The sequence below is a fragment of the Atractosteus spatula genome, assembly GCF_055471065.1.
Source record: "Atractosteus spatula isolate fAtrSpa1 chromosome 10 unlocalized genomic scaffold, fAtrSpa1.hap1 SUPER_10_unloc_1, whole genome shotgun sequence".
Taxonomy (NCBI): Eukaryota; Metazoa; Chordata; class Actinopteri; order Semionotiformes; family Lepisosteidae; genus Atractosteus; species Atractosteus spatula.
Genome location: NW_028296612.1, coordinates 6,023,179 through 6,051,031, shown reverse-complemented (window position 1 = coordinate 6,051,031; position 27,853 = coordinate 6,023,179). Strand labels below are relative to the sequence as shown.

General features: G+C 60.5%; 1 protein-coding gene across 1 annotated transcript; it reads left to right on the top strand.

Annotated features, from left to right (window-relative positions):
• Positions 1-53: 53 nt before the first annotated feature.
• brd2a (bromodomain containing 2a) lies at positions 54-27,136 on the top strand. The gene is made up of 12 exons (XM_088908029.1): positions 54-515; positions 6,155-6,446; positions 7,813-7,950; positions 9,094-9,241; positions 10,521-10,714; positions 12,684-13,094; positions 18,288-18,416; positions 20,359-20,562; positions 22,009-22,256; positions 23,818-24,137; positions 25,423-25,551; positions 25,640-27,136. Exons 1-12 carry the CDS (start codon positions 187-189, stop codon positions 25,768-25,770), a joined length of 2,673 nt encoding a protein of 890 aa, XP_088764155.1. The 5' UTR covers positions 54-186; the 3' UTR covers positions 25,771-27,136.
• Positions 27,137-27,853: the final 717 nt, after the last annotated feature.

The window sequence follows — 27,853 nt, the reverse complement described above, 5'->3', positions numbered from 1 at the left end:
CGGAGGGACGTCGGGGGCAGCCAGTCAGGTGGGGCCGCGCTTGAGCGGCGGCGCGGCGGGCCAATCGCCCCGGCGGATCCCGCCGCGGGGCCGCCGGCGCCGGCCAATGGCGTGCCGGGCAGCCTCGGTGGGCGGGCTGGCCCCCGCGGCGGGCGGGGCCCGCTTGAGTGACGGCCCGCCCGGCGAATGCGGCGGCGAGGGGCGGGGGCAGCGCGGCCAATGGGCGCCGTAGGTGGGTTTATAAAGAGCCGGGCGGAGGCGGAGCGGCGCCATTTCGCTGAAGCGGTGAACTGGAGGAAGAGAGGAGGATCGGGAGAGAGAGAGAGGGAGGAGAGAGTGAGAGAGGAGCCCCGCAGACCGAGCCTCAGTCGAGAGAGAGAGAGAGAGGCGCCCACACTCCTCCTCGCTCGCTCGCTCGCTCGCAGACAGGCGCCCCTGCGCGGATCGGAACCGCCGCTCGCCCAAGCCGGACCCATCCCCATGGACGCGGCCGCCAACCCGCCCCCCGACACCAGGTACCGATCGGGGTCCGAGCCGCCGCGGGGTCGGGTCGGGTCCGGGGGTCCGGTTCGCGCGGGGTCTGGGGGGGCCCGCGGCGCCCTGTCCCCGGGAGTTGGGGTCCCGGCGGTGTTACTGGTGGGGGGGCGCTGGTGTGACTGGTGTTGACTGGTGTCGCCGCTGTCACGGAGCCGCTGGCTGACAGGACTGGGGGGGGGCGGGGACCCCCTGTGTGTGAGGGAGTTCGGGGGAAGGAGCAGCAGGAGGAGGAGGCTCCGGGGTGTTTCGGGGTGCAGGAGCAGCAGGAGGAGGCCGAGGGCCCGGGGTGTTTCGGGGTGCAGCAGCAGCAGGAGGAGGCCGAGGGCCCGGGGTGTTTCGGGGTGCAGCAGCAGCAGGAGGAGGCCTAGGGCCCGGGGTGTTTCGGGGTGCAGCAGCAGCAGGAGGAGGCCGAGGGCCCGGGGTGTTTCGGGGTGCAGCAGCAGCAGGAGGAGGCCGAGGGCCCGGGGTGTTTCGGGGTGCAGCAGCAGCAGCAGGAGCCCCACTGTGCTGTGCCGGTTGTTGTGGTTCCGGGTGTCTCGTGGCGGCGCTGCGCGCGTGTCTGTTTCCCCCTGGCGGCGGGGGGGGTTGTGGGTCCGGGTGGCCATGGCAACGGCAGGCGGCGGGGCGGGCGTGTTCCGGTGTGCTGGGCCGCCGGGTCCGGTCGGGGGTCTGGTCGTCGTCGGTGTTGATGGTGCTTTGCGTTTTAATTTATTTGAAGCGACCTCCTCCTCCTCCTCCTCGCGTGTCCCCGCGCTCGGGGCGTGGGGGGGGGGGTGACGTCACGCCCGTGGGCCCGGGGCGCGAGCGGGTGGGGATGCCACCCCTGGCGTGTCCCGCGGCGGGAGGCCGCGGCGGGGGAGTGTGTCCGTGGGGTGGTGGTGGTGGTCGGGAGAGGAAGGGGGGGGGGGGCTTGGTCGCTGTGCGTGTTGATGGCGCAGTCGGGCTCTGCTGGTCGAGCGCTAGGCCGCAGGCCGCAGCCTCGGCGTTTCCTGAGCGGCCTGGCGGGCGAGTGCCGGGGGAGGAGGTGGGAGGAGGAGGGTCGCCTCGGGCGTGTCAACACGGGGCTGTCGTGACCGGAGCAGGCCGTGCGGGGCCTCCGTGGGCCAGGGCGGCGTGACAGGGTCGTGCTGTGGATGCCGTGTTTCCAGCGCGGGTGTTGTGGGTCGGGGAAGCTGGAGAGGCGGGCTGGGCAGTTTCCAGAGGGGGCACCTCGGGGCTGACCTCTGCTGACCCAGGCTGTGGGTCATTTCCCAGTGAGTTGTGTGACTGGTGTCCACACGGTGGCAGGTCTGGGGGCAGTACTGTGTGTTCTGGGGTTACTGTGTCATCCGGGTCAGGACAGGGACAGGATGGGGTGGCACTGTGATTTTGTTGTTGTGTGACTGTAGGCTGGACAGGGACAGGATGGGGTGGCGATGTGAGTTTGTTGTTGTGTGATTGTGGGCTGGACAGGGACAGGATGGGGTGGCACTGTGAGTTTGCCGTTGTGTGACTGTGGACAGGATGGGGTGGCACTGTGAGTTTGCCGTTGTGTGACTGTGGACAGGATGGGGTGGCACTGTGAGTTTGCCGTTGTGTGACTGTGGACAGGTTGGGGTGGCACTGTGAGTTTGCCGTTGTGTGACTGTGGACAGGATGGGGTGGCACTGTGAGTTTGCCGTTGTGTGACTGTGGACAGGATGGGGTGGCACTGTGAGTTTGCTGTTGTGTGACTGTGGTGTGCCGACAGTAGTGTGTCTGGCCAAGCTGAGGGTCAGTGTCGTTGTTGTGTGACTGTGGTGAGCTGACAGTAGTGTGTCTGGCCAGGCTGAGGGTCAGTGTCATTGTTGTGTGACTGTTGTGTGCTGACAGTAGTGTGTCCGGCCAGGCTGAGGGTCTGTGTCGTTGTTGTGTGACTGTGGTGAGCTGACAGTAGTGTGTCTGGCCAGGCTGAGGGTCAGTGTCGTTGTTGTGTGACTGTGGTGAGCTGACAGTAGTGTGTCTGGCCAAGCTGAGGGTCAGTGTCATTGTTGTGTGACTGTGGTGAGCTGACAGTAGTGTGTCCGGCCAAGCTGAGGGTCAGTGTCATTGTTGTGTGACTGTGGTGTGCTGACAGTAGTGTGTCCGGCCAAGCTGAGGGTCAGTGTCATTGTTGTGTGACTGTGGTGTGCTGACAGTAGTGTCTGGCCAGGCTGAGGGTCTGTGTCGTTGTTGTGTGACTGTGGTGAGCTGACAGTAGTGTGTCTGGCCAGGCTGAGGGTCAGTGTCATTGTTGTGTGACTGTGGTGTGCTGACAGTAGTGTGTCCGGCCAAGCTGAGGGTCAGTGTCATTGTTGTGTGACTGTGGTGTGCTGACAGTAGTGTGTCTGGCCAGGCTGAGGGTCTGTGTCGTTGTTGTGTGACTGTGGTGAGCTGACAGTAGTGTGTCTGGCCAGGCTGAGGGTCAGTGTCGTTGTTGTGTCTGTGTGGGTGGAGGGGTGAGTTGGGGTTCGAGGGTCTCCTGTGGGCTGTGCTGCAGGTGTGGATGTGTCCCGCTCTGGGGTGTCGAGGATCTGGGGCTCCCTCACCTGTAGATGAATCTCGTTATCTCAAGGCTGTGGCTCGTGGTCTAGACCGGCGCAGCAGGGGGCCGTGTGTCCGCGTCTCGGGGGGGCAGCGCCTGCAGATGAAGTCTCCTCTCCTCTCCGTTTTGTCTTGCAGTGCTCCTGTCCCAGGGCTTGTCTGTGTTCTGTGACTCCCAGGAGCGCCTGTCTGTCTGACGTGTGTGTGAGGCGGGGGGGGGGGGGGGGTCTGTAGTGTGGATCCCCTCTCGGGGGGCTTGTGCGTGTCCCCGGAGTCCGAGCAGGGTGATGAAGTTGTGACGGGTTCTTCGTCCTCTCCCAGGGCCCGCGGTGTTCTGAGTCTATTTTACGGGGTTCTGTGTCGGTACCCGCAGACAGACTCCCAGGGCTGCTAGTGTGGAGTCAGTAAGAGGTCCAGGGTGCTGTGTGAGTAAATATCTGGAGAGAAGTCTCCTCCGTCGTGAGGGAGAGATTCCCATCCAGTCCCTGGGCTGGGCTGGGCTGCTGTACTGAAGTGTTTCTCAATAAAGACTCCGTGTGTGAACCTGAACGTTACAGTGTCTGTTTGTGCTGCTCTCCCCCCCCCCACCCCCCACCCCCGGTCACCAGGGACCTCTCGCGCTGGGTGGGCTGGTGTGGGGTGTCCCGACGTCCTCCTGGGGGGGCGGGGTGCTCGGACTGCAGGGCGCCGAGCGGTCAGGGTTTGTCTGAGAGGAAACTCCCCCCTTCCTGTGTGAACACTGGATAGTGCCCCCTGTGGATACACGCACTGTGTGAACACTGTGGATACACGCACTGTGTGAACACTGGATAGTGCCCCCTGTGGATACACGCACTGTGTGAACACTGGATAGTGCCCACTGTGGATACACGCACTGTAGATACACGCACTGTGTGAACACTCACTGTAGATACACGCACTGTATAAACACTGTGTGAACATGCACTGTATAAACATGCGCTGTGTGAACACTCACTGTAGATACACGCACCGTTTGAGTCCTGGAACCTGCACGTGCTTGCTGTGTTGACAGTGTGTCCTCGCTGTACACACCCATTGTATATAAACACTGCGCACTGACTGCGTGCACACGAGCCACCCCTACTGCTCAGAATGAAGACTGGCTACACTGGTCCCCAGAGCCCCAGTCCAGCTAGTACAGGGGTGTCCAGTACTGGGCCAAGAGAGCCCCAGTCCAGCTAGTACAGGGGTGTCCGGTCCCCAGAGCCCCATTCCAGTTAGTACAGGGGTGTCCAGTACTGGACCAAGAGAGCCCCAGTCCAGCTAGTACAGGGGTGTCTGGTCCCAAGAGCCCACGTCCAGTGAGTACAGGGGTGTCGGGTCCCACAGAGCCCCAGTCCAGTTAGTACAGGGGTGTCCGGTCCTGGAGAGCCCCAGTCCAGTTAGTACAGGGGTGTCCAGTACTGAGCCAAGAGAGCCCCAGTCCAGTTAGTACAGGGGTGTCCGGTCCTGGAGAGCCCCAGTCCAGTTAGTACAGGGGTATCCAGTACTGGGCCGAGAGAGCCCCAGTCCAGTTAGTACAGGGGTGTCCGGTATTGGTTTGGGAGAGCCCCGGTCCAGGCCTGCAGGGGTGTCCGGTCCTGGGGAGCCCCAGTCCAGTTAGTACAGGGGTATCCAGTACTGGGCCGAGAGAGCCCCAGTCCAGTTAGTACAGGGGTGTCTGGTCCTGGAGAGCCCCAGTCCAGTTAGTACAGGGGTGTCCAGTACTGGGCCAAGAGAGCCCCAGTCCAGTTAGTACAGGGGTGTCCGGTCCTGGAGAGCCCCAGTCCAGTTAGTACAGGGGTATCCAGTACTGGGCCGAGAGAGCCCCAGTCCAGTTAGTACAGGGGTGTCTGGTCCTGGAGAGCCCCAGTCCAGTTAGTACAGGGGTGTCCAGTACTGGGCCAAGAGAGCCCCAGTCCAGTTAGTACAGGGGTATCCAGTACTGGGCCGAGAGAGCCCCAGTCCAGTTAGTACAGGGGTGTCTGGTCCCGGAGAGCCCCAGTCCAGTTAGTACAGGGGTGTCCGGTATTGGTTTGGGAGAGCTCCGGTCCAGGCCTGCAGGGGTGTCCGGTCCTGGAGAGCCCCAGTCCAGTTAGTACAGGGGTGTCCGGTATTGGTTTGGGGGAGCCCCCTGTCCGGTTGTGGGGTCCCGGAGAGGCCGGTAAGTGTCCCCGCAGGGTTCAGGCCAGCCCGAGCTCGTTGCTGGCCCGTTACGAGCAGACCGGCCGATGACCCGCTCCGGGCCCGTCCTGCAGACACACTGACCGGCCCTCCGGAGCCCAGACCGCTGCCGCTGGGAGCTGACCTCCGGACCTCCCTTCGGTACAGGGGTACACCGACCCCCTGGGTCTGATACACCGGCTGGCAGGAACCTGCAGAGGGGGACCTCACTCCTTGAAGGGTCAGAGGTCAGAGGTCAGAGTTCAGTATGAGGTGTTCCCCCAGTCCAGTCCCTGAGCACACTCACAGTCCTCCTCCAGGTGCCTGAACACAAGAAGAGCTCAGTGTGAGCTGTGTTCACTGTCTACCCAGTCCAGTCCCTGAGTACACTCACAGCCCTCCTCCAGGTGCCTGAACACAAGAAGAGCTCAGTGTGAGCCGTGTTCACCGTCTACCCAGTCCAGTCCCTGAGCACACTCACAGCCCTCCTCCAGGTGCCTGAACACAAGAAGAGCTCAGTGTGAGCCGTGTTCACTGTCTACCCAGTCCAGTCCCTGAGCACACTCACAGCCCTCCTCCAGGTGCCTGAACACAAGAAGAGCTCAGCTCAGTGTGAGCCGTGTTCACTGTCCCCCCAGTCCAGTCCCTGAGCACACTCACAGCCCTCCAGGTGCCTGAACACAAGAAGAACTCAGAGGGGCGCTCAGGGGACCCCCTGTTCCAGTGCCGTGATGTTCCAACGCCCCCCCTCTCTGTGTGTGTCCCCCAGATGCGAGCGGGGCGCTCTGGGGACCCCTGTTCCAGTGCCGTGATGTTCCAACGCCCCCCCTCTCTGTGTGTGTCCCCCAGATGCGAGCGGGGCGCTCTGGGGACCCTCTGTTCCAACGCCCCCCCTCTCTCTCTGTGTCCCCAGGCTGGTGCTGCAGGGCGGCGTCTCCGGCCCAGACCCGGGGGCGTCCGGCCCGGGCAAGCGCGTGCGCAAGCCCTCGCTGCTGTTCGAGGGGTTCGAGAGCGCCGCGCTGCCGCCGCCGGGGCCCCCCGCGGCCCCCCAGCCCCCGCAGCCCCCCGTGCGGGACCCCGGAAGGCCGGGCCGCGTCACCAACCAGCTGCAGTTCCTGCAGAAGGCCATGATGAAGGCGCTGTGGCGCCACCACTTCGCCTGGCCCTTCCACGAGCCCGTGGACGCCGCCAAGCTCAACCTGCCCGTGAGTGTACCCCTCTGTACCTCTCCTGTACCCCTCTGTCCTCCCCTGTACCCCACTTCGCCTGTCCCTTCCACGAGCCTGTGGACGCCGCCAAGCTCAACCTGCCCGTGAGTGTGCCCCCCTGTACCCCTCTGTCACCCCCCTGTACCCCCCCCGTACACCCCTGTACCCCTCTGTCCTCCCCTGTACCCCTCTGTCACCCCCTGTACCCCACTTCGCCTGGCCCTTCCACGAGCCCGTGGACGCCGCCAAGCTCAACCTGCCCGTGAGTGTACCCCCCTGTACCCCTCTGTACCTCTCCTGTACCCCTCTGTCCTCCCCTGTACCCCACTTCGCCTGTCCCTTCCACGAGCCCGTGGACGCCGCCAAGCTCAACCTGCCCGTGAGTGTGCCCCCCTGTACCCCTCTGTCACCCCCCGTACCCCCCTGTACCCCTCTGTACCTCCCCTGTACCCCTCTGTCACCCCCTGTACCCCACTTCGCCTGGCCCTTCCACGAGCCCGTGGACGCCGCCAAGCTCAACCTGCCCGTGAGTGCGCCCCCGTACCCCCCTGTCCTCCTCTGTCCTCCCCTGTACCCCCTCTGTCACCCCCTGTACCCCTCTGTACCCCTCTGTCCTCCCCATCACCCTCTGTCCACATCTGTACCCCACTGTTCCTCCCTGTACCCCTCAGGACACACACTGACAGTACAGTACCTGTGTCTCAGTGTCTCAGGACACACACTGACAGTACAGTACCTGTGTTTCTCTCTCAGGACACACACTGACAGTACAGTACCTGTGTCTCAGTGTCTCAGGACACACACTGACAGTACAGTACCTGTGTTTCTCTCTCAGGACACACACTGACAGTACAGTACCTGTGTCTCAGTGTCTCAGGACACACACTGACAGTACAGTACCTGTGTTTCTCTCTCAGGACACACACTGACAGTACAGTACCTGTGTCTCAGTGTCTCAGGACACACACTGACAGTACAGTACCTGTGTTTCTCTCTCAGCACACACACTGACAGTACAGTACCTGTGTCTCAGTGTCTCAGGACACACACTGACAGTACAGTACCTGTGTTTCTCTCTCAGGACACACACTGACAGTACAGTACCTGTGTCTCAGTGTCTCAGGACACACACTGACAGTACAGTACCTGTGTTTCTCTCTCAGCACACACACTGACAGTACAGTACCTGTGTCTCAGTGTCTCAGGACACACACTGACAGTACAGTACCTGTGTTTCTCTCTCAGGACACACACTGACAGTACAGTACCTGTGTCTCAGTGTCTCAGGACACACACTGACAGTACAGTACCTGTGTTTCTCTCTCAGGACACACACTGACAGTACAGTACCTGTGTCTTGTAGGACTACCACAAGATCATCAAGCAGCCGATGGACATGGGCACTATCAAGAAGAGGCTGGAGAACAACTACTATCGCAGCGCCAGTGAGTGTATGCAGGACTTCAACACCATGTTTACCAACTGCTACATCTACAACAAGGTAAGTACTGACACTATCCCGACACCCTGACTCTCTGACTCTCGTCAGATTATCGTTACTCAGGGATATCAGTAGTATTGACTCAGTATAGTTTCGTTACTCTGGGTTATCGGTAGTATTGACTCAGTATAGTGACATTACTCTGGGTTATCGGAAGTATTTACTCAGTATAGTTTAGTTACTCTGGGTTATCGGAAGTATTTACTCAGCATAGTGATATTACTTTGGGGTATCAGTAGTATTGGCTTAGTATAGTGACATTATTCTGGAGTATCAGTAGTATCGACTCAGTATAGTGACATTACTCTGGGGTATCAGTAGTATTGACTCAGTAGAGTGGCGTTACCCTGGGGTATTGGTAGTATTGACTCAGTATAGTTTCGTTACTCATATCGGTAGTATTGACTCAGTCTAGTGACATTACTCTTGGGTATCAGTAGTATTGACTCAGTATAGTTTCGTTACTCTGGGTTATTGGTAGTATTGATTAAGTATAGTGACATTACTCTGGGGTGTCAGTATTGACTCAGTAGAGTGGCGTTACCCTGGGGTATCGGTAGTATTGACTCAGTATAGTTTTGTTACTCATTGGTAGTATTGAATCAGTTTAGTGACATTACTCTTGGGTATCAGTAGTATTAATTCAGTATAGTTTCGTTACTCTGGGATATTGGTAGTATTGACTAAGTATAGTGACATTACTCTGGGGTATCAGTAGTATTGACTCAGTAGAGTGGCGTTACTCTGGGGTATTAGTATCGACTCAGTAGAGTGGTGTTACTCTGGGGTATCGGTAGTATCGACTCGGTATGGTGTCTACTCTGGGGTATCAGTGGTATTGACTCAGTAGAGTGGCGTTACTCTGGGGTATCGGTGGTACTGACTCGGTAGAGTGGCGTTACTCTGGGGTATCGGTAGTATTGATTCAGTATAGTGGCGTTACTCTGGGGTATCGGTAGTATTGATTCAGTATAGTGGCTTTACTCTGGGGTATCAGTGGTATTGACTCAGTAGAGTGGCGTTACTCTGGGGTATCGGTAGTATTGACTCAGTATAGTGGCGTTACTCTGGGGTGTCGTAGTATTGACTCAGTAGAGTGGTGTTACTCTGGGTTATCGGTAGTAATAATGCTCTTCCTCTCAGCCCACAGATGACATCGTGCTGATGGCTCAGTCCCTGGAGAAGGTCTTCCTCCAGAAAATTGCCCAGATGCCCCAGGAGGAGATAGAGCTGCCCCCTCCAGCCCCCAGGGGCAAACCGGGCAAGACGGGCAAGGGGCGCAAGCCTTCTGGTGAGCTGGGACAGCAGAGGGGCAGATGGCTCAGGGGGGGTTTCTGTGGGGCAGATGATTAAGAGGGTCTTCTTTGGGACTGATTGCTCTGTAGGGCAGATGGCACAGGGGGTCTTTCTTGGGGCAGATTGCTGGCCAGTGGGGCAGATGATTCAGGGGGGTATTCTGTGGGGCAGATGTCTGTTGTGCAGCAGTGTGTCAGTACTAACCCCCCCCCTCTCTGTGCCCCAGTCTCAGGGGGTATCTGCAGCAGTGTGTCAGTAATAACCCCCCCCTCTCTCTCTGTACCCCAGTCTCAGGGGGTATCTGCAGCAGTGTGTCATTAATATCCCTCCTCTCTCTCTCTGTACCCCAGTCTTGGGGGGTATCTGCAGCAGTGTGTCAGTAATACCCCTCCTCTCTCTCTCTGTACCCCAGTCTCAGGGGGTATCTGCAGCAGTGTGTCAGTAATACCCCTCCTCTCTCTCTCTGTACCCCAGTCTCAGGGGGTATCTGCAGCAGTGTGTCAGTAATACCCCTCCTCTCTCTCTCTGTACCCCAATGTCAAGGGGTATCTGCAGCAGTGTGTCAGTAATACCCCCCCTCTCTCTCTGTACCCCAGTCTCAGGGGGTATCTGCAGCAGTGTGTCAGTAATACCCCTCCTCTCTCTCTCTGTACCCCAGTCTCAGGGGGTATCTGCAGCAGTGTGTCAGTAATACCCCTCCTCTCTCTCTCTGTACCCCAGTCTCAGGGGGTATCTGCAGCAGTGTGTCAGTAATACCCCTCCTCTCTCTCTCTGTGCCCCAGTCTCGGGGGGTATCTGCAGCAGTGTGTCAGTAATACCCCCCCTCTCTCTCTGTGCCCCAGTCTCAGGGGGTATCTGCAGCAGTGTGTCAGTAATACCCCTCCTCTCTCTCTCTGTGCCCCAGTCTCGGGGGGTATCTGCAGCAGTGTGTCAGTAATACCCCTCCTCTCTCTCTCTGTACCCCAATCTCAAGGGGTATCTGCAGCAGTGTGTCAGTAATACCCCCCCTCTCTCTCTCTGTGCCCCAATCTCAGGGGGTATCTGCAGCAGTGTGTCAGTAATACCCCCCCTCTCTCTCTGTACCCCAGTCTCAGGGGGTATCTGCAGCAGTGTGTCAGTACTTACCTCCCCCTCTCTCTCTGTACCCCAGTCTCAGGGGGTATCTGCAGCAGTGTTTCAGTACTTACCCCCCCCTCTCTCTCTGTACCCCAGTCTCAGGGGGTATCTGCAGCAGTGTGTCAGTACTTACCCCCCCCTCTCTCTCTGTACCCCAGTGCCGGGGGGAGTGACCACAGCTCACCAGGTCCCCGCTGTCTCCTCGGTGTCCCACTCCCTGTACTCGCCCCTGACCCCCGACACCCCCGACTCCGGCCTCTCCTGCCCCCCGCAGACCCTCATCGCCAAGAGCCTGGGGCCCCCGCACGCGCCGGGCCTGATGGGACTGCCGCCCACGCAGCCCACCGCCAAGGTAACGGACCGCCGCTTAGGAAGGGGGTCTGGAACTGGGGGGGTTCTGAGTTTTTTTTTGGGGGGGGGGGGAATCGGCCAGGCAGTACAGAGGAGAGTTGGGGGTGCACGGCACTCGGGAGAGTTGGGGGGGGGTCTCGAATGGCCGGGTGGTGTTGGTGGGACCGCTGCTCCGCCTGATCGGGTTGTCGGAGCGACGAGGCTGGGTGGGTGGGGCAGGAGGGAGGAGGGGGGTGTGACAGGACCGGGGCAGGAGGGTGGGTGTGTGACAGGACCGGCCCGGGGCAGGAGGGAGGGAGGGAGGGACAGGACCGGCCCGGCCCGGGGCAGGAGGGTGGGTGTGTGACAGGACCGGCCCGGGGCAGGAGGGAGGGAGGGAGGGACAGGACCGGCCCGGCCCGGGGCAGGAGGGAGGAGGGGGGTGTGACAGGACCGGGGCAGGAGGGTGGGTGTGTGACAGGACCGGCCCGGGGCAGGAGGGAGGGAGGGACAGGACCGGCCCGGCCCGGCCCGGGGCAGGAGGGAGGAGGGGGGTGTGACAGGACCGGGGCAGGAGGGTGGGTGTGTGACAGGACCGGCCCGGGGCAGGAGGGAGGGAGGGACAGGACCGGCCCGGCCCGGGGCAGGAGGGAGGAGGGGGGTGTGACAGGACCGGGGCAGGAGGGTGGGTGTGTGACAGGACCGGCCCGGGGCAGGAGGGAGGGAGGGACAGGACCGGCCCGGCCCGGCCCGGGGCAGGAGGGAGGAGGGGGGTGTGACAGGACCGGGGCAGGAGGGTGGGTGTGTGACAGGACCGGCCCGGGGCAGGAGGGAGGGAGGGAGGGACAGGACCGGCCCGGCCCGGGGCAGGAGGGAGGAGGGGGGTGTGACAGGACCGGGGCAGGAGGGTGGGTGTGTGACAGGACCGGCCCGGGGCAGGAGGGAGGGAGGGAGGGACAGGACCGGCCCGGCCCGGGGCAGGAGGGAGGAGGGGGGTGTGACAGGACTGGGACAGGAGGGTGGGTGTGGCAGGACCGGCCCGGGGCAGGAGGGAGGGAGGGAGGGACAGGACCGGCCCGGGGCAGGAGGGAGGGAGGGTGTGTGACAGGACCGGGGCAGGAGGGTGGGTGTGTGACAGGACCGGCCCGGGGCAGGAGGGAGGGAGGGGGGTGTGACAGGACTGGGGCAGGAGGGTGGGGGTGTCGTGGGCTAGGAGGTGGTGGAATGGTGCCGTCCTGGTGCCCCGGTGCCCCGGTGCCCCGGTGCCCGGGTGTCCGGGTGTCCCGGTGCCCCGGTGCCCGGGTGTCCTAGTGTCCCGGTGCCCGGTGTCCGGGTGTCCTAGTGCCCCGGTGCCCTGGTGCCCGGGTGTCCTGGTGCCCCGGTGCCCCGGTGTCCGGGTGTCCCGGTGCCCCGGTGCCCGGGTGTCCTAGTGCCCCGGTGCCCCGGTGTCCCGGTGCCCCGGTGCCCGGGTGTCCTAGTGCCCCGGTGCCCTGGTGCCCGGGTGTCCTAGTGCCCTGGTGCCCGGATGTCCCGGTGTCCCGGTGCCCCGGTGCCCTGGTGTCCTAGTGCCCCGGTGCCCTGGTGTCCTAGTGCCCCGGTGCCCTGGTGCCCGGGTGTCCTAGTGCCCCGGTGCCCGGGTGTCCTAGTGCCCCGGTGCCCTGGTGCCCGGGTGTCCTAGTGCCCCGGTGCCCCGGTGCCCCGGTGTCCTAGTGCCCCGGTGCCCTGGTGCCCGGGTGTCCTAGTGCCCCGGTGCCCTGGTGCCCGGGTGTCCCGGTGTCCCGGTGCCCCGGTGCCCGGGTGTCCTAGTGCCCCGGTGCCCTGGTGCCCGGGTGTCCTAGTGCCCCGGTGCCCTGGTGCCCGGGTGTCCCGGTGTCCCGGTGCCCCGGTGCCCGGGTGTCCCGGTGTCCCGGTGCCCCGGTGTCCTGGTGTCCCGGTGTCCCGGTGCCCCGGTGCCCGGGTGCGAGCCCTGACCGGTCCCTCTCCCTCCGCAGAAGAAGGGCGTGAAGCGCAAGGCGGACACCACCACGCCCACCACCGTGGCCATGCCGCTGGCCGGCGCGGGCGCGAGCGGGGGGGACTCCCCGCCGGCCACGCCCCTGCCGCCCTGCCCCTCGGGGCCCGGCGGGGGGCCGGCCAAGGTGCCGGCCCGGCGGCGCGAGAGCGGCCGGCCCATCAAGCCGCCGCGGAAGGACCTGCCGGACTCGCCGCAGCAGCACCAGCCCTCGCGGCGCGGCCGGCTCAGCGCCCAGCTGCGCTGCTGCAGCGGCCTGCTCAAGGAGCTGCTGTCCAAGAAGCACGCCGCCTACGCCTGGCCCTTCTACAAGCCCGTGGACGCCTCGGCGCTCAGCCTGCACGACTACCACGACATCATCAAGCACCCCATGGACCTGAGCACCATCAAGGTGACGCACACACACACACTCGCCTCGGCGCTCAGCCTGCACGACTACCACGACATCATCAAGCACCCCATGGACCTGAGCACCATCAAGGTGACGCACACACACACACACACACACTTGCCTCGGCGCTCAGCCTGCACGACTACCACGACATCATCAAGCACCCCATGGACCTGAGCACCATCAAGGTGACGCACACACACACACACTCGCCTCGGCGCTCAGCCTGCACGACTACCACGACATCATCAAGCACCCCATGGACCTGAGCACCATCAAGGTGACGCACACACACACACACACACACACACTTGCCTCGGCGCTCAGCCTGCACGACTACCACGACATCATCAAGCACCCCATGGACCTGAGCACCATCAAGGTGACGCACACACACACACACTTGCCTCGGCGCTCAGCCTGCACGACTACCACGACATCATCAAGCACCCCATGGACCTGAGCACCATCAAGGTGACGCACACACACACACACTCGCCTCGGCGCTCAGCCTGCACGACTACCACGACATCATCAAGCACCCCATGGACCTGAGCACCATCAAGGTGACACACACACACACACACACACACACACTCGCCTCGGCGCTCAGCCTGCACGACTACCACGACATCATCAAGCACCCCATGGACCTGAGCACCATCAAGGTGACGCACACACACACACACACACACACTCGCCTCGGCGCTCAGCCTGCACGACTACCACGACATCATCAAGCACCCCATGGACCTGAGCACCATCAAGGTGACGCACACACACACACACACACTCGCCTCGGCGCTCAGCCTGCACGACTACCACGACATCATCAAGCACCCCATGGACCTGAGCACCATCAAGGTGACGCACACACACACACACACACACACACACTGACACCACGACATCATCAAGCACCCCATGGACCTGAGCACCATCAAGGTGACACACACACACACACACTCGCCTCGGCGCTCAGCCTGCACGACTACCACGACATCATCAAGCACCCCATGGACCTGAGCACCATCAAGGTGACGCACTGACACACACACTCGCCTCGGCGCTCAGCCTGCACGACTACCACGACATCATCAAGCACCCCATGGACCTGAGCACCATCAAGGTGACGCACACACACACACACACACACACACTGACACCACGACATCATCAAGCACCCCATGGACCTGAGCACCATCAAGGTGACACACACACACACACACCTCGGCGCTCAGCCTGCACGACTACCACGACATCATCAAGCACCCCATGGACCTGAGCACCATCAAGGTGACGCGCACACACACACACACACACACACACTCGCCTCGGCGCTCAGCCTGCACGACTACCACGACATCATCAAGCACCCCATGGACCTGAGCACCATCAAGGTGACGCACTGACACACACACACACACACTCGCCTCGGCGCTCAGCCTGCACGACTACCACGACATCATCAAGCACCCCATGGACCTGAGCACCATCAAGGTGACGCACTGACACACACACTCGCCTCGGCGCTCAGCCTGCACGACTACCACGACATCATCAAGCACCCCATGGACCTGAGCACCATCAAGGTGACGCACACACACACACACACACACACACACTGACACCACGACATCATCAAGCACCCCATGGACCTGAGCACCATCAAGGTGACACACACACACACACACACACACACTCGGCGCTCAGCCTGCACGACTACCACGACATCATCAAGCACCCCATGGACCTGAGCACCATCAAGGTGACGCACACACACACACACACTCGCCTCGGCGCTCAGCCTGCACGACTACCACGACATCATCAAGCACCCCATGGACCTGAGCACCATCAAGGTGACGCACACACACACACACACTCGCCTCGGCGCTCAGCCTGCACGACTACCACGACATCATCAAGCACCCCATGGACCTGAGCACCATCAAGGTGACGCACTGACACACACACACACACACACACACACACACACGCCTCGGCGCTCAGCCTGCACGACTACCACGACATCATCAAGCACCCCATGGACCTGAGCACCATCAAGGTGACGCACACACACACACACACTCGCCTCGGCGCTCAGCCTGCACGACTACCACGACATCATCAAGCACCCCATGGACCTGAGCACCATCAAGGTGACACACTGACACACACACACACTCGCCTCGGCGCTCAGCCTGCACGACTACCACGACATCATCAAGCACCCCATGGACCTGAGCACCATCAAGGTGACGCACACACACACACACACACACACACACACACTTGCCTCGGCGCTCAGCCTGCACGACTACCACGACATCATCAAGCACCCCATGGACCTGAGCACCATCAAGGTGACGCACACACACACACACACACACACACACTGACACCACGACATCATCAAGCACCCCATGGACCTGAGCACCATCAAGGTGACACACACACACACACACACACCTCGGCGCTCAGCCTGCACGACTACCACGACATCATCAAGCACCCCATGGACCTGAGCACCATCAAGGTGACGCACACACACACACACACTCGCCTCGGCGCTCAGCCTGCACGACTACCACGACATCATCAAGCACCCCATGGACCTGAGCACCATCAAGGTGACGCACACACACACACTCGCCTCGGCGCTCAGCCTGCACGACTACCACGACATCATCAAGCACCCCATGGACCTGAGCACCATCAAGGTGACGCACTGACACACACACACACACACACACACACGCCTCGGCGCTCAGCCTGCACGACTACCACGACATCATCAAGCACCCCATGGACCTGAGCACCATCAAGGTGACGCACACACACACACACACACTCGCCTCGGCGCTCAGCCTGCACGACTACCACGACATCATCAAGCACCCCATGGACCTGAGCACCATCAAGGTGACACACTGACACACACACACACACACACTCGCCTCGGCGCTCAGCCTGCACGACTACCACGACATCATCAAGCACCCCATGGACCTGAGCACCATCAAGGTGACGCACACACACACACACACACACACACACTGAGACACACACACACACACGCCTCGGCGCTCAGCCTGCACGACTACCACGACATCATCAAGCACCCCATGGACCTGAGCACCATCAAGGTGACGCACACACACACACACACACTTGCCTCGGCGCTCAGCCTGCACGACTACCACGACATCATCAAGCACCCCAGCACCATCAAGGTGACGCACACACACACACACTTGCCTCGGCGCTCAGCCTGCACGACTACCACGACATCATCAAGCACCCCATGGACCTGAGCACCATCAAGGTGACACACACACACACACACACACTCGCCTCGGCGCTCAGCCTGCACGACTACCACGACATCATCAAGCACCCCATGGACCTGAGCACCATCAAGGTGACGCACACACACACACACTCGCCTCGGCGCTCAGCCTGCACGACTACCACGACATCATCAAGCACCCCATGGACCTGAGCACCATCAAGGTGACGCACTGACACACACACTCGCCTCGGCGCTCAGCCTGCACGACTACCACGACATCATCAAGCACCCCATGGACCTGAGCACCATCAAGGTGACGCACACACACACACACACACACACACACTGACACCACGACATCATCAAGCACCCCATGGACCTGAGCACCATCAAGGTGACACACACACACACACACACCTCGGCGCTCAGCCTGCACGACTACCACGACATCATCAAGCACCCCATGGACCTGAGCACCATCAAGGTGACGCACACACACACACACACTCGCCTCGGCGCTCAGCCTGCACGACTACCACGACATCATCAAGCACCCCATGGACCTGAGCACCATCAAGGTGACGCACTGACACACACACACACACACTCGCCTCGGCGCTCAGCCTGCACGACTACCACGACATCATCAAGCACCCCATGGACCTGAGCACCATCAAGGTGACGCACACACACACACACACACACTGACACACACACACACACCTCGGCGCTCAGCCTGCACGACTACCACGACATCATCAAGCACCCCATGGACCTGAGCACCATCAAGGTGACGCACTGACACACACACACACACACACACACACTCGCCTCGGCGCTCAGCCTGCACGACTACCACGACATCATCAAGCACCCCATGGACCTGAGCACCATCAAGGTGACGCACTGACACACACACACACACACTCGCCTCGGCGCTCAGCCTGCACGACTACCACGACATCATCAAGCACCCCATGGACCTGAGCACCATCAAGGTGACGCACACACACACACACACACACTGACACACACACACACACCTCGGCGCTCAGCCTGCACGACTACCACGACATCATCAAGCACCCCATGGACCTGAGCACCATCAAGGTGACGCACTGACACACACACACACACACACACACACTGAGACACACACACACACACGCCTCGGCGCTCAGCCTGCACGACTACCACGACATCATCAAGCACCCCATGGACCTGAGCACCATCAAGGTGACGCACTGACACACACACACACACACACTCGCCTCGGCGCTCAGCCTGCACGACTACCACGACATCATCAAGCACCCCATGGACCTGAGCACCATCAAGGTGACGCACTGACACACACACACACACACACACACACACACGCCTCGGCGCTCAGCCTGCACGACTACCACGACATCATCAAGCACCCCATGGACCTGAGCACCATCAAGGTGACGCACACACACACACACTCACACACACACTGACACCACGACATCATCAAGCACCCCATGGACCTCAGCACCATCAAGGTGACGCACACACTGACACACACACACACTGACCAGAGAGTCTGCTCAGTCGCACACTGACACACATCCTGTCGCACACTGACACAGTTACACATACTGACTGTCACACATACTGTCGCACACTGACACACACAGAAATACTCTGTCGCACACTGACGCACAGGAGAGTCCCACTGTCACACACACTGTCGCACACTGACACAGTCACACATACTGTCACACACTGACGCACAGGAGAGCCCCCACTGACACACACACTGACACAGTCGCACTGTCACACACACTGTCCCGCACTGACACAGTCGCACTGTCACACACTGACACAGTCGCAGTGTCCCGCACTGACCGATTGTCCCCTGTGTCCCCCAGAGGAAGATGGACAGCCGGGAGTACCGGGACTCTCAGCAGTTTGCGGCCGACGTCAGGCTCATGTTCTCCAACTGCTACAAGTACAACCCCCCCGACCACGACGTTGTCGCCATGGCGAGGAAACTGCAGGTGTGTGCAGAGACGGGGGGGCATGGGAGGGGCTGGCAGGGGTACGACGTGGGTCGCTCCCACAGGAGGTGGTGGTCGGGGGGGATATGAAGGGCAGATTGTGTTGAAGACTTTTGCTGTAGGTGTGTGTGTGTCTGTAATGGACTTCCCTGTAGGTGAGTGTGCGGATAATTGACTTTGCTGTAGGTGTGCGTTTGTAATGGACTTCAGGTGTGTGTGGCTGTAATTGACTGCTGTAGGTGTGTGTGGTTATAATGGACTTTGGTTTAGGTGAGTGTGTGGATAATTGACTTTGCTGTAGGTGTGCGTTTGTAATGGACTTTAGGTGTGTGTGGCTGTAATTGACTGCTGTAGGTGTGTGAGTCTAATGGACTATGCTGTAGGTGTGTGCGTCTGTAATGCACTTTACTGCAGGTGTGGGCATCTGTAATGGACTTTGCTGTAGGTGTGTGTGGCTGTAATGGACTTCCCTGTAGGTGTGTGTGTCTGTAATGGACTTTACTGTAGGTGAGTGTGTGGATAATTGACTTTCCTGTAGGTGTGCATTTGTAATGGACTTCAGGTGTGTGTGTGTGTGGCTGTAATTGACTTTGCTGTAGGTGTGTGTGGATAATTGACTTTGCTGTAGGTGTGCGTTTGTAATGGACTTTAGGTGTGTGTGGCTGTAATTGACTGCTGTAGGTGTGTGCGTCTAATGGACTATGCTGTAGGTGTGTGCGTCTGTAATGCACTTTACTGCAGGTGTGGGCATCTGTAATGGACTTTTCTGTCGGTGTGTGTGTCTGTAATGGACTTTACTGTAGGTAAGTGTGTGGATAATTGACTTTCCTGTAGGTGTGCATTTGTAATGGACTTCAGGTGTGTGTGTGTGGCTGTAATTGACTTTGCTGTAGGTGTGTGTGGATAATTGACTTTGCTGTAGGTGTGCGTTTGTAATGGACTTTAGGTGTGTGGGTCTGTAATTGACTTTGCTGCAGGTGTGTGTGTCTGTAATGGACTTTGCTGTAGATGTGTGTGTAATGGACTTTACTGCAGGTGTGTGGGTCTGTAATGGACTTTACTGTAGGTGTGTGTGGCTGTAATGGACTTTACTGCAGGTGTGTGGGTCTGTAATGGACTTTGCTCCAGGTGTGAGTCTGTAATGCACTTTGCTGCAGGTGTGTGTGGCTGTAATTGACTGCTGTAGATGTGTGTGGCTGTAATTGACTTTGCTCCAGGTGTGTGGGTCTGTAATGGACTTTGCTGCAGGTGTGTGTGGCTGTAATGGACTGCTGCAGGTGTGTGTGGCTGTAATTGACTTTGCTGCAGGTGTGTGTGGCTGTAATGGACTGCTGCAGGTGTGTGTGGCTGTAATTGACTTTGCTGCAGGTGTGTGTGGCTGTAATTGACTGCTGTAGGTGTGTGTGGCTGTAATTGACTTTGCTGTAGGTGTGTGTGGCTGTAATTGACTTTGCTGCGGGTGTGTGAGTCTGTAATTGACTGCTGCAGGTGTGTGTGGCTGTAATTGACTTTACTGCAGGTGTGTGAGTCTGTAATGCACTTTGCTGCAGGTGTGTGTGGCTGTAATTGACTTTGCTGCAGGTGTGTGGCAGCAATGGACTGCTGCAGGTGTGTGAGTCTGTAATTGACTTTGCTGCAGGTGTGTGAGTCTGTAATTGACTGCTGTAGATGTGTGAGTCTGTAATGGACTTTAGTGCAGGTGTGTGAGTCTGTAATGGACTTTAGTGCAGGTGTGTGGGTCTGTATTGGACTTTACTGTAGATGTGTGTGGCTGTAATTGACTTTGCTGCAGGTGTGTGAGTCTGTAATGCACTTTGCTGCAGGTGTGTGTAGAGCAGCAGTCCGGTTGTCCAGTCAGGCAGACCGCAGCGTGGTGCTGTCCGGTTGTGTCCGGCGGCCTCTCTCAGCGGCTGTATTAACCCCCCCCCCTCGCCCCCCCCAGGACGTGTTCGAGTTCCGGTTCGCCAAGATGCCGGACGAGCCCCTGGAGGCGCTGCCCCCGACGCCGCTGGGCGTGCCCGCGGGGACCGGCGGGTCGTCCTCGTCCTCGGAGAGCGAGCCGAGCAGCGAGACGGAGAGCGGGAGCAGCCCCAGCTCGGACAGCGAGGAGGAGCGGGCGCACAGGCTGGCCGAGCTGCAGGAGCAGGTGCTGCTTCTCCGCCGGGGCAGAGAGGGTTAACACCCCTCTCTCTCTGTGTGAATTAACACCCCTCTCTCTCTGTGTGAATTAACCCCCCTCTCTCTCTCTCAGTGTGTATTAACCTCCCCTCTCTCTCAGTGTGTGTGTATTAACCCCTCTCTCTCTCTGTGAATTAACACCCCTCTCTCTCTCAGTGTGTATTAACACCCCCCTCTCTCTCTGTGTGAATTAACACCCCTCTCTCTCTGTGTGAATTAACACCCCTCTCTCTCTCTGTGAATTAACACCCCTCTCTCTCTGTGTGAATTAACACCCGTCTCTCTCTCTGTGAATTAACACCCCTCTCTCTCTCAGTGTGTATTAACACCCCTCTCTCTCTCAGTGTGTATTAACACCCCTCTCTCTCTGTGTGAATTAACCCCCCTCTCTCTCAGTGTGTATTAACCCCCCCTCTCTCTCAGTGTGTGTGTATTAACCCCTCTCTCTCTGTGAATTAACACCCCTCTCTCTCTGTGTGAATTAACACCCCTCTCTCTCTGTGTGAATTAACCCCCCTCTCTCTCTCAGTGTGTATTAACCCCCCCTCTCTCTCAGTGTGTGTGTATTAACCCCTCTCTCTCTCTGTGAATTAACACCCCTCTCTCTCTGTGTGTATTAACACCCCCCTCTCTCTCTCTGTGAATTAACACCCCTCTCTCTCTCTGTGAATTAACACCCCTCTCTCTCTCAGTGTGTATTAACACCCCTCTCTCTCTCTGTGTGAATTAACACCCCTCTCTCTCTCTGTGTGTATTAACACCCCCCTCTCTCTGTGTGTATTAACACCCCTCTCTCTCTCTGTGTATTAAATCCTCTCAGTGTGTATTAACCCCTTTGTCTCTCTCTCTCAGTGTGTGTGTATTAACCCCTCTCTCTCTCAGTGTATTAACCCCCCTCTCTCTCTGTGTGAATTAACCACTCTGTCTCTCTCTCTCCGTGTATTAACCCCCCTCTCTCTCTCTCCGTGTATTAACCCCCCTCTCTCTCTCTCCGTGTGTATTAACCCCTCTCTCTCTCCGTGTGTATTAACCCCTCTCTCTCTCAGTGTATTAGCCCCCCTCTCTCTCTGTGTGAATTAACCACTCTGTCTCTCTCTCTCAGTGTGAATTAACCCCCCTCTCTCTCAGTGTGTATTAACCCCCCCTCTCTCTCTCTCTCTGTGTATTAACCCGTCTCTCTCTCTCAGTGTGTATTAACCCCCCCCCCATGTGTATTAACCCCTCTCTCTCAGTGTATTAACCCCCCCCTCTCTCTCTCTCTCTCAGTGTATTAACCCCCCTCTCTCTCAGTGTGTATTAACCCCCCCCCTCTCTCTCTCAGTGTATTAACCCCCCTCTCTCTCAGTGTGTATTAACCCCCCCTCTCTCTCTCTCTCTCTCTCTCTCAGTGTATTAACCCCTCTCTCTCTCTCAGCTGAGGGCGGTGCACGAGCAGCTCGCCGCTCTGTCCCAGGGTCCGATCTCCAAGCCCAAGAAGAAGAGGGAGAGGAAGGAGAAGAGGAAGAGGAAGAAGCCGGAGAAGCACCGCGGGGGCCGGGGGGGTGACGACGACGGGGACAGGCCCCCCAAGACCCCCAAGACCTCCAAGGCCAGCAGGGCGGCGCCCTCCTCCACGCAGGGCAAGAAGAGCAGCGCGGGCAAGAAGAGCAGTAAGAGCAGCAAGTGAGTCCTGTCTGTAGAAGAGCAGTAAGAGCAGCAAGTGAGTCCTGTCTGTCTCTCTGGGCTCTCAGACCGCCCGTCTCCCTCTCTCTGGGCTCTCAGATCGCCCGTCTGTCTCTCTCTGAGCTCTCAGACTGCCTGTCTGTCTCTCTCTGAGCTCTCAGACCGCCCGTCTCCCTCTCTCTGGGCTCTCAGACTGCCTGTCTGTCTCTCTGGGCTCTCAGACTGCCTGTCTGTCTCTCTCTGGGCTCTCAGACTGCCTGTCTGTATCTCTCTGGGCTCTCAGACCACCCGTCTGTCTCTCTCTGGGCTCTCAGACCGCCCGTCTCCCTCTCTCTGGGCTCTCAGACTACCCGTCTGTCTCTCTGGGCTCTCAGACCGCCCGTCTCCCTCTCTCTGGGCTCTCAGACCGCCCGTCTGTCTCTCTGGGCTCTCAGACCGCCCGTCTCCCTCTCTCTGGGCTCTCAGACCGCCCGTCTGTCTCTCTGGGCTCTCAGACTGCCTGTCTGTCTCTCTCTGAGCTCTCAGACCGCCCGTCTCCCTCTCTCTGGGCTCTCAGACTGCCTGTCTGTCTCTCTGGGCTCTCAGACCGCCCGTCTCCCTCTCTCTGGGCTCTCAGACTGCCTGTCTGTCTCTCTGGGCTCTCAGACCGCCCGTCTCCCTCTCTCTGGGCTCTCAGACCGCCCGTCTGTCTCTCTGGGCTCTCAGACCGCCCGTCTGTCTCTCTGGGCTCTCAGACTGCCTGTGTCTCAGTGTGGCACCTCAGTGACCCCCCTCTCTGCCTGCGCCCCAGTGACCCCTCTGTCTCTGCCCGCGCCCCAGTGACCCCCCCCCCTCCCTGCTCTCTCTCTCTCCCTCTGCGCGCCCCAGTGACCCCTCTCTCTCTCTCTCTCCCTCTGCGCGCCACAGTGACCCCCCTCTCTCTCTCTCTCTCTCTCCCTCTGCGCGCCCCAGTGACCCCCCCCTCTCTCTCTCTCTCTCTCCCTCTGCGCGCCCCAGTGACCCCTCTCTCTCTCTCTCTCTCTCCCTCTGCGCGCCCCAGTGACCCCTCTCTCTCTCTCTCTCCCTCTGCGCGCCACAGTGACCCCCCTCTCTCTCTCTCTCTCTCCCTCTGCGCGCCCCAGTGACCCCTCTCTCTCTCTCTCTCTCTCCCTCTGCGCGCCACAGTGACCCCCCTCTCTCTCTCTCTCTCCCTCTGCGCGCCCCAGTGACCCCTCTCTCTCTCTCTCTCTCTCCCTCTGCGCGCCCCAGTGACCCCTCTCTCTCTCTCTCCCTCTGCGCGCCACAGTGACCCCCCTCTCTCTCTCTCTCTCTCTCCCTCTGCGCGCCCCAGTGACCCCTCTCTCTCTCTCTCTCCCTCTGCGCGCCACAGTGACCCCCCTCTCTCTCTCTCTCTCTCTCCCTCTGCGCGCCCCAGTGACCCCTCTCTCTCTCTCTCTCTCTGCGCGCCCCAGTGACCCCCCCCTCTCTCTCTCTCCCTCTGCGCGCCCCAGTGACCCCCCTCTCTCTCTCTCTCTCTGCCCGCGCCCCAGTGACCCCCCTCTCTCTCTGCCCGCGCCCCCAGGTCCTCGAAGAAGCCCGCGGCCCCGCCCGCCCCGCCCCTGGCCCCGCCCGCCCCGCCGCACTACGACTCGGAGGAGGAGGAGGAGGGCGGCCGGCCCATGAGCTACGACGAGAAGCGCCAGCTCAGCCTGGACATCAACAAGCTGCCGGGCGAGAAGCTGGGCCGCGTGGTGCACATCATCCAGGCGCGCGAGCCGGCGCTGCGCGACTCCAACCCCGAGGAGATCGAGATCGACTTCGAGACGCTCAAGCCCTCCACGCTGCGCGAGCTGGAGCGCTACGTCATGAGCTGCCTGCGCAGGAAGCCCCGCCGGCCCTGCGGTGAGCGAGAGACCGGGGCCGCTGGGGTCGCTGGGAGACTGGGGGAGAGACACACTCATCCAGACACACTGAGAGAGAGACCGGGGCCGCTGGGGTCGCTGGGAGACTGGGGGAGAGACACACTCATCCAGACACACTGAGAGAGAGACTGGGGCCGCGGGACACACTGGGAGACTGGGGCCGCTGGACACACTGGGGGAGAGACACACTCATCCAGACACACTGAGAGAGAGACCGGGGCCGCTGGACACACTGGGAGACCGGGGCCGCGGGACACACTGGGGGAGAGACACACTCATCCAGACACACTGGGAGAGAGACCGGGGCCGCTGGACACACTGGGGGAGAGACACACTCATCCAGACACACTGAGAGAGAGACCGGGGCCGCTGGACACACTGGGGGAGAGACAGGGGGGGTCACTGGACACACTGAGAGAGAGACACACTCATCCAGACACACTGGGAGAGAGACTGGGGCCGCTGGACACACTGGGAGACTGGGGTCACTGGACACACTGGGAGAGAGACACACTCATCCAGACACACTGAGAGAGAGACTGGGGCCGCTGGACACACTGGGGGAGAGACTGGGGCCGCTGGACACACTGGGAGACTGGGGCCGCTGGACACACTGGGGGAGAGACACACTCATCCAGACACACTGGGGGAGAGACTGGGGCCGCTGGACACACTGGGAGAGACTGGGGGGATCACTGGACACACTGGGAGAGAGACTGGGGAGTTCGTACAGACACATTGAGAGACACTGGGAGATGGGGGGTTCGTACAGACACACTGGGAGACACTGGGAGACGGGGAGACACACTGGGAGACACTGGGAGACGGGGGTGGTGGTGGGTGCTGAAGCCCCTGTCCCTCCCGCAGTGGTGAAGAAGTCCAGCTCAGGGAAGTTCTCACAGACACACTGGGACACACTGGGAGACACTGGGAGGCGGGGGTGGTGGTGGTGGTGGTGGTGGGTGCTGAAGCCCCTGTCCCTCTCGCAGTGGTGAAGAAGTCCGGCTCGGGGAAGTTCTCACAGACACACTGGGACACACACTGGGAGCAAACTGGGACACACTGGGAGACACTGGGAGACGGGGGTGGTGGTGGTGGTGGGTGCTGAAGCCCTGTCCCTCTCGCAGTGGTGAAGAAGTCCGGCTCGGGGAAGTTCTCACAGACACACTGGGAGACACACTGGGAGCAAACTGGGACACACTGGGAGACACTGGGAGACGGGGGTGGTGGTGGTGGTGATTTCTGAAGCCCTGTCCCTCCCGCAGTGGTGAAGAAGTCCGGCTCGGGGAAGTCCCGCGAGGAGCTGGCGCTGGAGAAGAAGAGGGAGCTGGAGAAGAGGCTGCAGGACGTCAGCGGCCAGCTCAACTCCGCCAAGAAGCCCCCCAAGACCAAGGGTGAGCTGGGGGGTGACCGGGCGGCGGCCGCGCGCCCCCTGCCGTCGGGCCCGAGCGCCGCGCTGACCCGTCTCTCTCTCTCTCGCAGCGGAGAAGCCCGGCCCGGTCCAGCCCCACGCTGCCGTGTCCCGGCTCAGCGCCAGCAGCTCCAGCTCGGACTCCTCCTCCTCCTCCTCCTCGTCCTCCTCCTCCGACACCAGCGACTCCGACTCGGGGTGATCCGGCTAGAGACGGGGGGGGGCTGGAGAGCCGTCCCCACACCCCCCCAACGAGGAGAGACAGACGGGTGGACTGCTGGTTCGGTCGGACCTTCGGCGCCGGGACTGGTGGCGCCAGTGAGGGGGGGGCGGGGGGCGGTGTTTGCGTGTGTCAGTCCTTCTCCCCGTGCATGATGGGATAGGGGGCGGGGCCCTTGTGTGACTCCTCCCACAGAGGGCAGTGTCTCCGCCCCCCGGTGGAAAGGCGGGAGAGAGATTCGGGCTCCAGAGTGGAGCGGACCGGACTGGACCGAGCCCTGGGCCTTGCGTGGACTCTGAGGGTGCAGGAGGGAGGGAGGGAGGGTACCTCTGCGCCCACACCTCCCTCTTCTCCTGTTCTCCTGGGCCCCTCTGCAGACCTGCTGGTTCATACAGGAGGCGTTCGAACGGACAGGCGCCACGTCTCTGCAGCTGGAGAGAGAGGAGGCACAGAGGCCCGGAGACAGGAGGAGGCACAGACACTGGTGGAGAGTGGAGGAGGAGAGGGAGGAGATACTGAGGCCCGGAGACAGAAGAGGAGGCACAGAGACTGGGGGAGAGTGGAGGAGGAGATACTGAGGCCCGGAGCCAGAGGAGGAGGCACAGACACTGGGGGAGAGAGGAGGAGGAGGAGAGGGAGGAGATACTGAGGCCCGGAGCCAGAGGAGGAGGCACAGACACTGGGGGAGAGAGGAGGAGGAGGAGAGGGAGGAGATACTGAGGCCCGGAGCCAGAAGAGGAGGCACAGACACTGGGGGAGAGTGGAGGAGGAGGAGAGGGAGGAGATACTGAGGCCGGGAGAGCAGACTTGCCCAGCGAGAGGAATGGTGTCGTCGTTTTGGTGCGTCTCAGTCACCCCCCCCCTCCATCCCGGGACCTCCTGACCCCTGACCTCCGACCTCTGGTCCCTGGACTGGGCTGGCTGCCTGTGGCGGGGGCGGGCGGGCGGGTTTATTTATTCCCCCAGCGGGGGGCGCGGCGCGGCGGTGTGGATAGTGTACAGACCGGGGCAGGCGGGGCTGGTGTTTATAGGAGATGTACAGTTTAAAGACAGAGGTTTTATCGGTGTAAATAGTCCGGCAGCATGTTTCTGACCCCCTTCACAGTCCGTCTTCTTGTCCATGTCCTTGTTTTTTTACACTCGCGGCTCTCCTTTCCTGTCCTGCGCTGTCCTCTGCGTGTTTTTCTATTCCCCTCGGGAGGAGAGGGCGGGGTGCACGTGCGGGGGGGGGGGCAGGTCGGGTCGGGGGTCAGGCCCGTGTTGCAGCGCCGTGCCCCGTGTGTGTGTGTGTGTGTGTGTGTGTGTGTGGGGCGGGGGGACCCCTGTAAATAAAGAGACTTGTTCTGTAGAGACGGCGTCTGTGGTCTTCTTTCACTGGGGGGCGGGGCTGAGGGGGGGGCGGGGCTGAGGGCGTATGGTGATTGGGTGGGGTGGTTGGTGGGTGGGTGTGGTTAAGGGGCTGGGAGGGTGGGGTTGGTCAGGTAGGTGGGGTTAGGGGTGTGGTGGAGTTGAGTGGGTGGGTGTGGTTAATGGGGGTGGGGCTGACTGGTGGGGCGGATGATGATTGGGTGTGGTTGGCTGGGGGGTGGGACAGAGCTGATTGTGTGGGGAGGAGAGGGTGGGTGTGGTTAAGGGGGAGGGGCTGACTGGTGGGAAGGGGTGGGCGTGGTTGGTCAGGTAGGTGGGGTTGGGGGTGTGGCTGAGTGGGTGGGTGTGGCTAAGGGGGAGGGGCTGACTGGTGCCTGCATGCCTGATGACTCATGATAATGATATGGCTACTGTGGGGTGCAGAGTCTTCAAGGGAGGAGAACCCTGTGGAGTCAGTAAAATATACAGGACTGGGGCTCCCCAGAACCCCAGGATTGCACAGGTATGATTTCAGGGTGACCAGCGACACCTGCTGGACTGTGGCTCCCCAGAACCTCAGGATTGCACAGGTATGATTTCAGGGATACTTGCGAGACCTCCTGGAGTGGGGCTCCCCAGAACCCCAGGACACCCCAGGATTGCACAGGTATGATTTCAGCACCTGTGGGTGAGCATGTCGGCTTCTCTGCTCCTGTCT

Coding starts and splice junctions, on each gene's coding strand:
- brd2a (XM_088908029.1), top strand. CDS start 187: ATGCGGCGGCGAGGGGCGGGGGCAGCGCGGCCAATGGGCGCCGTAGGT. Junction 22,257..23,817: donor AAGAGCAGTAAGAGCAGCAA/GTGAGTCCTGTC, acceptor CCGCGCCCCCAG/GTCCTCGAAGAAGCCCGCGG. Junction 25,552..25,639: donor GAAGCCCCCCAAGACCAAGG/GTGAGCTGGGGG, acceptor TCTCTCTCGCAG/CGGAGAAGCCCGGCCCGGTC.